At 43.7% G+C, this 11,670-nt stretch overlaps 1 protein-coding gene across 1 annotated transcript; it reads right to left on the reverse strand.

The window, feature by feature from the left end:
• Positions 1–4,783: 4,783 nt before the first annotated feature.
• LOC135820169 (P-selectin-like) lies at positions 4,784–9,525 on the reverse strand. Its single transcript, XM_065333481.1, has 5 exons — positions 9,516–9,525; positions 8,364–8,537; positions 7,632–7,805; positions 6,999–7,193; positions 4,784–5,747 (listed from the first exon to the last, which is right to left on the reverse strand). The coding sequence occupies exons 1-5, from the start codon at positions 9,523–9,525 to the stop codon at positions 5,479–5,481; spliced, it is 822 nt and encodes a 273-aa protein (XP_065189553.1). The 3' UTR covers positions 4,784–5,478.
• Between the last annotated feature and the right edge of the window lie 2,145 nt (positions 9,526–11,670).

The raw sequence follows: 11,670 nt of genomic DNA on the forward strand, positions 1-11,670 counted from the left end.
CGCTCCACATATACTGGCATACACAGAGACATAGACAGCAATAGCGACAACACACAAAGTGAAGGGTAGTTTGCCACAGCCAGATGTGAAGGGTAGTTGGCCGCAGCCAGATGTGAACCGGATAACGAGTGAGGTAGGGAAGTAAGGACTGAAAACAGAGGGTCTCAGATAGAATAGGCGTGCCAGTGGATAGCAGAAATAGGCCATGATGCAGATCCACTTGGGACCGTCAGATTAATTTTTCTGGACCGAGCCAGCAGGGAAAAACCCTCGCGCCGATGGACGCAGTTGTGAGGGAAAAAACCGGGTGTGTATCCCCAATGGCGATTAGGCATCATATAGGCATGGCAAGCACGTCACTGCAAACAGTGATAAAAGGCAATGATAATACACACAGAAATGAAGGGTGGGAGGGCAGGGACACTGGTGAAACTCAAAACTGACTGAAGAAGTCAGGAAAAGAAGCGACAATAAAGAACACACCAGATGCCATATTTGCAACTGAATATGTTTCGCGAGAAATCGTTTCTTGCCTATCTCGCTGCGCTCAGCCGGCGAGAAATACAACTTCTTTGACTTGACTCAACAAAATAGGGAAGAAAAAAGTTTCAGTAGAATATAGGTTGCGATTTGAATCCATAACGTCATGGTCAGCTGAAAGCATTCTTAAAAACAAGGCCAAAAGGGCAAAGATATATCGTGGATTTTGAAAAATCGCTACTGGCTTCATGGGCAAAGTCTAAACTAGGGAAAGGCCAGAAACCTGGTCGAAATCCTTTACTCCTTAACGACTTTTCCAATTGTTTCGAAACCTTCACACAACAATTTTCTATGCCCTAACAAGCTCTCTTCTATGTACTATAATTTCCGAGTTCCCTTATAGTAAAGAAAAAGAACCAAGAACTACCCGTTACTTGACAATCAGCTCATGCGATAACATTGCACAAAACTGACCGACAGCACTGGCGTTCTACAACTAACTGGCTACTAGCTCTAGAACGTGTATGGTGCTCACTCCAACAGCCATCCAACTCAGAAGGTTCTAAGGTTTATGAAAACACAGCAGAGGAAGGTCAGCGCAACCAAGACAAGGAGAAGGTGAAAGTCTCAGCCGTTAATGACGTTGGCGGATGTTCATGAATGTCGACGCCTATACTGGCAAGACCATCAGACAATACGGTTAAGTAACTAGCATAACTTGTCGTTGGTTGGTTGGTTGGTTTATTTTAATTCGCACAATAAACGGGAACTATGCCCAATGATATGAAGGCGAATGGAAAGACCGAATTTAAAAAAGAAAGGACGGAAATTAGAATATTACGAAAGAAAAAGTAGCTGACAGAAGTAATTCCTTGGTCCTTTTTCTTTACTTAAAAAATTGGTTCTCTATCCTAGGCTATCCCTGCGCACCTGATGAGCCCTCCTTATCTGTACGGCGAAACCCTGGCCTTGTGAAACTGCTGCTTGTTACTGCTGCCTATTGTCCAAATTGTCATATTCGAAGTACGGTACTGTTTAACTGAGGCGTTCGATTTTTCATCGTTCAATTTCAATTAGCTTCTCCTTCATTTGATCTTTTCATCTTCGGAGCCACGCAAGGTGTGGTATGTTGATGTGAGTCCTTGAATCTTGGTTTGACCGTATTGTCTAATGGTCGTGCGAGTAACATCCGCCAACGTCCTTCATGGCTGAGATTTTCAGCTTGTGCTTGTTTTGGTTGCGCTCACCTTACCATCCTATGTTTTCATATCACTTACAACAGTCCAAGTTGGAAGAATGTTGGAGTGCGCACCAATGACGTACTAGATCTGATCGCCAGTTAGTTGTAGACCGTCAGTAGACTCTACGGTCGATCACGTTTGTGCAATGATATCGCCTGAGCTGATTGCCAAGTAACTTGTGGTGTTAGTGGACATAATAGCGTAAATTGGTCGTTTTCGTTTACTATAAATTAATAATTGACTCTCTAACCGAGTCTTTTTCCCTTATCTTCATTCTTCATACAGGCAAAAACCTGATTGTCAATGTTTATGGACTATAAGTCACTGTAAGTTTCGAGTGTTGAACGACAACGTTTTCGGATCTTTATCCATTGTTATCTTCACTACTGAATTATCTTTCCATTTTGTTAATGCACATTTCATGCATCGATTGACCGTTTATTATAATAGTCACCTGTCCATCCAACTGGTTTTTCTTACTGCGACTCTAAGATTGTTGTCTTCTCGTCGTTTTGTTTAAAGAATTTTTGATATTGGTGCACATTTGCAGTGAGAAAAGGCGCGGTTTATGACTACAATGTAACGGCATGATGATGATCCCTTTTTAGAAACACGCCACTCTAAATGATGATTCATTACAGCAGCCAGTAAATTACACTTTAGCGCTAAAGGAAAATAGGCGAGGGGTAACATAACTCGCCCGGATTCCTCTTGGTGTTCGGAACTCATCTTCATCCTACTCTGTTATTTCGTAAACGTTCGGTCTTACTAGCTCTCGCTATCCGAGTTATCTTTCACTCCATCTCTTGCCTTCCACATTGTAAGACATCTCTCCGGTACATCAATGAGAAAACCAACGTTACCGCTTACCTTGAGCACCTCGGGTCGGCTGCAGAAGAATTCCTACGTTCCAGATGAGATGGAATAGAGATCTGACTTTTGAGAATGATCTAGTTTGCGAACGGCTTTTAAAAGAGTACTTGCAACAGGGTTGACCTCTGTGCACATCCATCGTTGGAACGGTGTTCACCGAGGGTTAAGCGCACACAGTGCAGGTCAACCAGGTCATATCTGTGACAAACCCGGAACCGTTCCAGCTGTGACGGACATTCTCACGCCCCAATCATCGCCAGGTGGAAAGAACAAGAAAATGATAAGTACAATGTGGCAATCAGAGAAAGGAGATTGCAGAGCAAACTAGGGTACCCCGTGGGAATGCACTAGCAAAACAACAAATACTGCTACTCATTCATACTGTCATCTGGAACACAGTCACGGTTCGAATGGCAGTGACACGGCCGGTGCTGGAGTACTAGTATGGGCTTTGAGTTCTCAAGGATTTCGACATTGCACTGTGGAGCCGGCCTTCATCTGACCACTGCTATAGTATGCTGCAACTTGCCGATAATCTCGTTCAGGGGAGGGGGGGGGGGGAGGTGGCGCAAAAGCAGTGCCCATTGAGTACTAAAAACTAATGAAACTTGTTTCGGGCCAGGCACTCTGGGTTTTGTCTGCAGCCAATGGGTGAACAGCAGCACAAAGAGGGGAACGTAAACCGTGCATTTGTGAAAGCGAGAGGAATCACGATTGTTTTAGGGTAACCATAATACAAGTATATATATAGCCTACTCTCTAGTAGTGGTGAGGAAAAGCAAAGCACAGTAACCTGGTTCTCTTCTGAGTAAGATGATGAAGAGCATACCTACTTGCAAGTTTCCGTCACAGAACGCCCCATGCTGTTGACCAATCGCCAGACCGGTTCACTGTAGGCTGAAACTGTTTCACTTATAATGTTGCTATATCATGCACGAGCCTAGTTCCATTGTATGACCAGACAGCCAACAGTAAAACTGCCATGACCTTTGAAAATATTTAGAACTCTATAAGGCAAATGCTTCTGGCACCCCAGGTGCTATCATTCTTGGCACAGCTGTATACCTACGATTGTAAGGCGCGGATGTTTCTCACCGGCATCAAGTCTAAATATGATCACAATCGACACCAAACTGTGCATCACAATAAAGCAGCTTTCTGCCCATGTTCCATCTAGTTGATGAGAATGAGCACTATTGTGTATGAGCCAGTCGGCGCAGTGACAGAATGGGAAATATTATAGGCAGGACACTTCAGTTTCAGTTTTCTTCACTAGGGCTTGTATATTATGTATGTTTCATATAGTGCAAGTGAAGCAAAAGATGGCCCTAACAGTTCCTTTCTCCATCGGAACATTCACTATAGTTTATCGGCTTGAAACACTGATCAAGTCGGATCCATCAAAAATATCAGCAGGCATAGCCAATGGTCATGGTGAAACGGAACAAACTAAAGTAATCAGCCACTTTGTACATGCTAATCAAGGACCTTCTACTTCTGCACGAGAATCGGCGGCACGACTCCCTTATAGCCGTAAGAGTAGCCCTCGTGATGTAGCGACTAATGGGCCAAAACCATTGCATGTAAATAATGAACTCAACCACGACCCAAAGTTACATTAACCCTTTGCGTGCAGAGTACGAGTTAATTCGCGCTTTTGAAGTGGGCTGATCCACTACGTACGAGTAAACTCGCAAAATAAATTCGCGAACTAGGCATTTAGTATGAAACCGAACTCTGTCGATAGGGGTGCACCCTTTCTGGGTACCGCGAAGTGCACGTTTTGCAATACTATTGGCGCAAAGGTCCGTGCCTAGAACTCCTAAAGGTACCCAATCCAGTCTCGGGTCCAACAATTAAGCATTCTTGGTCCTAGCTTGCTTCACGTCTATGGTAATGACGCATGGGTGCTTTTCATGGCAATTGTCTCACATGTTTTGTACTAGCGCCGCATACATGTAACTGCCCCAGTGTAGCTCACGCTAAACTCCTCAATCGGAGCAAAGCACAGCTACTGACGTGATACAATCAGCGCTAGTCTAAAAGATTTTGCGGAGAAGCTGACCTAGTGGTGGGACAAAGCAGATGCCTAGCTTGTCAACGTACAAGCTAGGCATCTGCTTTGTCCCCCCCCCCCCTCTCCTATCCAAAACCCTAATCTATGTAGTTTGGAAGCAATGAGCTTTGAGTTAGATTAAGGAATGGTTTAGAAACAGATAGACAGCCATGACAATCGTATGTAGCAACGCGGATACAGAGGCAAATATCACGATAAAACAAGAATTGGGTGCATGGTGAAAGGCGATTCTTATCTTTAAATTCAATAGAAAGTGTTCGAAGAAAAATTGAATTTTGTTGAAACTATTGCCAAAGCGTTCCGTGCGTAAACAAGAATACGATCTTTCGTTCAATCATAGCCGACTCATCAGGCCCAAACCGCGTGGAAGAAGAAGACTACGATGGGCGTAAGCCCCCTAACTCATATCCCTGCTCATCGTACTGTTCAGAATTGAACGCAGTAACTTGTAAGCTACGAGTGATCAACAAATGCGGCACTTACGAAATATAAAGACTGTAGATTGAGTACAAATTGAGTACAAAATGGATGTGTTTCTTTGCCCAAAATTATTGTAAAAGTCTGGTTTTATCTTTATTTCTGAAAAGTACATAATGTTCGGGATCGTGTGAAATTTAATTGATCATTAAAAGATCTTGCGAGAAATGTGAGATATGTTCCATCCTTGCCTTCACTACTTTCCCTCCGGGCTTAGTTTTGCATGTGGGAGTTACCATAACCGCTGCCAAAAATATAAAATGATAGAAAACAAAGAAGAGGTGTACGTCGTTTAAATCAGTGGAAGTGAGAGAAGCAAATGATGGTGGCTCAAATCTGCCCCAAAGACGCATACTGTGGCTCCAGGTTTGGTTCGATCGTGGTCACGTCCATCTGGTACACATCACTCCTGGTCAACGTGTTAGTAAATAGAGCAGATTGCTGGACGGTGTTGTCAGTGACGGTGATACGCCGACTCCTGCGTCGGGAACGCGCAATGTAACTTACAATCAAAGCACTGGGTGTTAGCAAACCAATACAGAAGCCAATGACACCGGCAATGATATTTGAGGATGATGAAGCTGACGCTGCTTGTTCACCTGTATCACAAACAAAGAGCGCCAAATCAGAGCTTGATATTACATACAAAATCCAAAGTTGATTAATCAACTTTTGATCAACTTTGGATTTTCAACTTTTGATTTAAGTTAAGCAAATCGGAGACTAGCTAGTAGCAATCGCGTGACTCTTCTGACGAATTTCTCCATTTGCTAGGCGAAAATACAATCAGTTCTGTTTTTTTAATCATGGCCTTTGGTCATCACGCTATGCTTGCCTGCGAACACAGGGTGCCAGGTTCAAGTCCTGCTGGGGAGCGGAAGGATTTTTTCCAGCCGTGCTTAGAACCACAGTCAATTAGGACCTCGTGACCTGGCACGAGGCAAGTTTGGATTAAACGAAAAGGAAGTTTGGTCTTTGACCACTTTTGGTAGTCGGTCTAAGCTACTGACCTTACATCGCTTCTACCACTGAAGACATATTCCCTATCTTCCTTCTGGGGATTTCTGGAAAATAATGTTTTTGATCGGTACAGCGGTACTACTCCAGAAAATCGTCTAAGGTGAGACAATGGTAGCTTAATGGAGTTTTGTTCGTAGTTTGCTCGTCTACGCTGTGGCATGACTCTTTTAGACTTGTAAATAATGTGATACTTGGGCTACATTTTTGTAGGGCATGCCAGTTTCAAGGTTTAATTCAGAATCCTTTTTTTCAAGGGCTTTACACAGTTCATCAACTTTCCAAAGGAAACCTGCCTGAAATGATTGAGCGAAATCGGGGAGATCGCCTTGCACAGATACCTTGGTGTTCCCAGGCATGCTGTAGAACTGCTCACCCACCGACGTCGGCTAATGACGCGCGACTAGCACAAAATAGTTAGGTGGAACAGGACATGGTGTCAGTTCCAATTTCAACTGGTTCCCGGCATATGCATTCTGTCAATACATGAATATCGTACATCTCCTTGTAACAGCCACTCGTCAATGCAATCAGGGACAACCTCAAAATGATATGCATTAACTCTGGATGCACGTTGGTACGCCATTTATATGTGGTTTGCTGGATATTCGAACAGGTAGAGATTGCTGCATGTAGTCATTCGTACGTTGTACCGAACAAAGTGAGCTGGCCTGCCGTTTTTATCGCCGTACAATTCCATTCCAACGTACAATTCCCTTCCAACGTACAACCAATATGCTTTTGAGTAAAAGGTTTTCATGCATTTTCCATGTCGCCTTTTCGACTCATCCAGACTAAGCATTACAGATGGACTACAAGTCATCGTGGCTCACCAGTACTATGTTTAGTGAAGCAGCATGGAACGGACTGAGACCAACGTCCATTTTTCAAGCAGGCTGTGTGCGTTGAATCAGTTGTCATGTATCCGTCAGAACAAGAATATTCGCGGGAGGACCCAACATCTAGGCTTCCATTATCTATGAATCCATTGGCTGGTGCCAGCAAATACGGGCAGGTTGTTGTTTTCTCTGTGAGGCAAGGGCAGTATGGCAAAGACAAAGAAGTCTGGAAACATTCAAGAAGCGAACACTCTGGAGTAGGACAAAAACATAGTTCAATGGGTGCACCACCAGCAACACGGTCCACATGCTTCTACTCCATCCGCACATTAGTCTTCGCAGTTAACATTCAGTATGTACTACACCAATCGGGAGTCAGGTGAGTACGTGTTGGTTGGTTGGCACCATGTTACAAGGTGGAGGACGCACTGTGTTGAAAACTGTGCGTCTTCCACCTTTGTAACATACTGTCAACCACCGACCATGTTTTAAACCAAACAAGGCCTACCTAATAGATCAGTACACGTGTACTGGGAATTCACTTCTCGCACCAATACCAGACCTAGCATCCAGCCGCAAGATGAATCTCTTATAATTATTTCACCAACATCAACACGGCCATCTTACCAATACAATGAGGCGTGCCATCGGACCAAGTGCCAGTTTCCATACACACTGTTGCTGGATTACCTACAAGATTGAACCCGGTGTCACATGTGAATCTTCGCACGGTAAATACCTCCGTATCACCAGTGGAGACTGCTCCATTTTCAGGCGCATTGACGTTGGGGCACATCACTCCTGCGACAAACAAGAACGAAGAACGTTAACGTTGTGACATTATCGCATACGGCGATTGACTGCACTCTCAGGCGAACAATAGTGGCCCTGCTATGGCTACATTTTCCTTGACCAACCAGATGCAGTTTTGCAAGCGCGGTAGAGATTAAGCTTGCTACAAAAGTTATGAACCCCACCGAAACTGCAGAATACGTCATTTCCTAGCCTCTAGAGAGCCACAGAACGGAATGCCAAAGTCAAAGGAGCATGTTTTCTCCGCCCGCAGTACCCGGGAGTACTGTGATGGTTTGTATTAAATTATTTTTACATTTCACAACTGTACGTAGTATTATGTACATATAATTTCCAGAATTTATCATGAGACACGGCTATCCAATGGAAGAACAACCTTGTCAGCTTTTATCGCTAGAGTATCACGTAGCCGATCGGGTACAAGGCGGGTCCTATAGCGTTGCTGATAAATTGTGAGGAAACATGTGAAAAGTGTGAACCTGTCGCAATAATTATTATGTCCAGCACGATCAATCCGAGTCCCATACGCCCTGGCTGCCTACTTACGATCACAGTTGGGTGTGGGGGAGGACCAGACTCCTCCATGATTACAAGTGGCAGAGGAAAAGCCGATCAGTGTGTAACCATGAGAACATATGAATGAAGCCGTTGCGCCAACAGTGTAGCCAGTCAGAAACACAATGCCATTGGTGGGGCCTGCCACCGTGCTGCAATCTCTTGCTGCAAAAAGCAATGCAGGAATAATGCACACAAAATTTAGTAATTTTTTTAGTAAAATTTAGTACTTCGAAGTATGTGTAAGAGGCATCAGTCTTTGCGACACCTGTGTCTACTTCTGGCACATTTCAAAGACCTGAACTCCCATCAAGAAACAGTAAACACGCTGCGTGCACTTTAGCTGGCATATGTAGCACGGAGGCCACCATTTTCCTGCGCACTTTGGCCGCACGAATTCAATACCGTAACCGTGACGTTTAGCGCATAACTATAACGGTTCGAGCGAACCAAAGAGATCAGTAGTCCCTACTTGGAAACGTGTTTTTATTAACCGTATAAAATGATGATGCAAAAAAAGAAAATGCACTCAAGCATTGCAACCAGGAGGCAAAAAATGAACTCAGTCCCTAGCTAAGGCTCAATGAGGTTGTGTGCTTGTCCAAATTGCAAAAGGATCCAAGCAAAACTCCAACAAACCTCCCACCAACACAAGAGCAGCCAGAAACCCAAAAGGAGAGTAATAGTAATCCCTACTGCTCTCTAGGGAAATACCTGCCAAAAGGTGCCAACCAAAGTGAGTATATTACCTAATGACTTAGGGCGCGTTCGAATTGTCTTCATCAACTGTTCTAACAAATTTTATAAGGAGATTAGTTGAAGTGTCCCATTAGAACGGTTTCTATCATTTTAGAGTTTTTCAGTGGAATTGTCATGGCGATGATGACGTCCGATCAGATCGACCATCTCCACATACTACATGATGTAGCTATTCCAAACTCTTCGAAACTAATCCACCTTCCCATTGGATGAGTTTCGAAGAGTTTCGAAGAGTTTCGAGGAGCTTCGTTTTCCTGAAGAGGCCAATAAGGCCACCTCTTCAGAAAAACGAAGCTCCTCGAAAAGTCAAAGAGTGAGAATTCGAACGCGCCCTAAATTAATAAGGTATTGGGAGAGTATAAGCACAGCAAAACAACCCCTTACCAGAGCACATGATCTCACTCCATTTTCCGGTAGATGTACAGCTGATGTGGCCACTGCCACTATGTCCAGTGTTGCAATGTACGAACACGCTGTCACCGTATACATAGGGTCGCGTCAGGTTAGCCCTGACAACGGCATTGGTGATATTGGGTGGCTTAGGGCATGGCTGAACTGTGAAGCGACAACAACATTCATGGCAGAGTTATACTATGAAGGATGAACGTTTAAGTCAGAACGAATCAACGTCAAGAAAAGAAGGCGTGAAAATCACCTGCACCAGAAGTCGACCTTGTTATAAAAGGTCAGCCATACTTATACTCTCACAGTATGATCACGTCAGCTACATACTATAATTGTCTGGTTTTAATGCTTGGAATAGTGGAGGAAATCTAAGAGACAGTAGTATTCATTAGGTTGAGGAAATTGCAAACTTGCAATGTCTGAGGACTAAATGTGCAAAGGATGTGCCACAGCGCCGTTTGAATTGTTCTATTTGTACTGTGCAGTTGATGCAAATGCTGTCCAAGTGTAAAGTTCAGAAATGTGAATCTGTGAAATTTCTACGGGATGCGTCTAGAAGTAGTCATCATGATTCGGTCAATCAATCAATACTAGACTTACGAACGCAAGTGGCACTAGTCGTTGACCAGGTTTTGTCTGCTTGACACACAATTACTCGGTCCGATCCATGAAGTATATATCCCTCATCACAGCCTAACACACGTGTAGAGCCCAGAGAGTTCTGTTGTCCAGCCAGGAAACCATTGGTTGGAGTAGACGGAAGGTTGTCGCATTTGATCTCTGGTAAGGTACAGTAATTCAAAATGAATGCGACGGCGTTACAGTCTTGGTCATACGATGAAGTTGGAAGAGCACATGAGTGCATATGAATGGACATAATAACGCGAACTGGAAAATCACAATCATGTTTATTGTATCTTCTTATGTATTTGAAGAATGAAAAGGATCCCTGTGGACTTTGATTAAGCGTGATTAATTGAAGATGTGCTGGCTTTGTCCCTGCGAATTACATCACTTAAAGTAAAATCAAACAACATACACCAATAACTGTCAGGAAAAAAATTGGAGGCCTATCCAAATTCGAAGAAAAGGTGTCAGCACCGACGCAATCCACACAGTCAAGTAAGCCTATTTAGTAACGGAACGTTATCGTTCCCTTCTCATCATGGGTTAATACAGGGAATGATCAAAAATGTCAAATACAGCAACTGTCGTCGCGTATACTGGAATTGTACTATCATTTCTTCAATTGCGACTCTTTGATTCATCGTATCTTTTCTGTAATGATATGCTCAGCAAGGGGATTTTAGTGGATTAAAAAGAGATTTCAATTTCTCGGGTGTCTAAACAAATATGCACTTGCCGGTGAAGGCATAGTGGAGCAACATACCTTTGCATGTGGGAGACGAGACTGACCAGTTGCCGTCGGATTGACATACAGTAGACTTTGCACCGTAAATTTCATAGCCAGGACTGCACGAGTACTCTCGCGTGCTGAAGAACACAGCATGACCACTGGAGACATTGCCATTTGTTGGAGGAGTGAGCAGGGACAAGCACCTTATTCCTGAAAAAGAATTTGGGGAGTGAATGATAGGTTTGAGGGTAACGAATACTATAATGAGCACATTGAATATTGACGGCTCAAGACTCTGGCGATTGCCTAGTGCACTTTCTCAATGCGTATCCCCTATGTAAATTCGGTGACTATTACTGGCTGATCCCTATAATTATGCTCATTTCGTTTCAACCGAATTTTTTTGGTGTGGCTCAAGACTCCAGAAGTCAACATTTGATAAGAAAGGCCTCAAACACGAAGTACCTTTATCCACTCCCCGGGGGTACACCTTAACAATTTCCACTGAAATTATAACGTCTTCCATAGGGACATAGCTAGGAAATGGAGATGGACGAAGAATATGAGCGTGGCAGGGGATGGGTAAGAGACAACAATCAGAGGAACCACAACAGCGGTTGGTTTGTTTACCTTTGGCCATAGTAAGTGAGCCGCAATCAGCGAAAACGACCCTTAGAGATTTCGTAATTTTTTCGAGAAAAAGGTCAATTTGTGACGTTGAACGATTTTTTGATCGCGCTGCAAACAGCGCGACGACTTCTTGAACTCCTTGCTCGA

Source organism: Sycon ciliatum, chromosome 6 (assembly GCF_964019385.1).
Source record: "Sycon ciliatum chromosome 6, ocSycCili1.1, whole genome shotgun sequence".
NCBI lineage: Eukaryota > Metazoa > Porifera > Calcarea > Leucosolenida > Sycettidae > Sycon > Sycon ciliatum.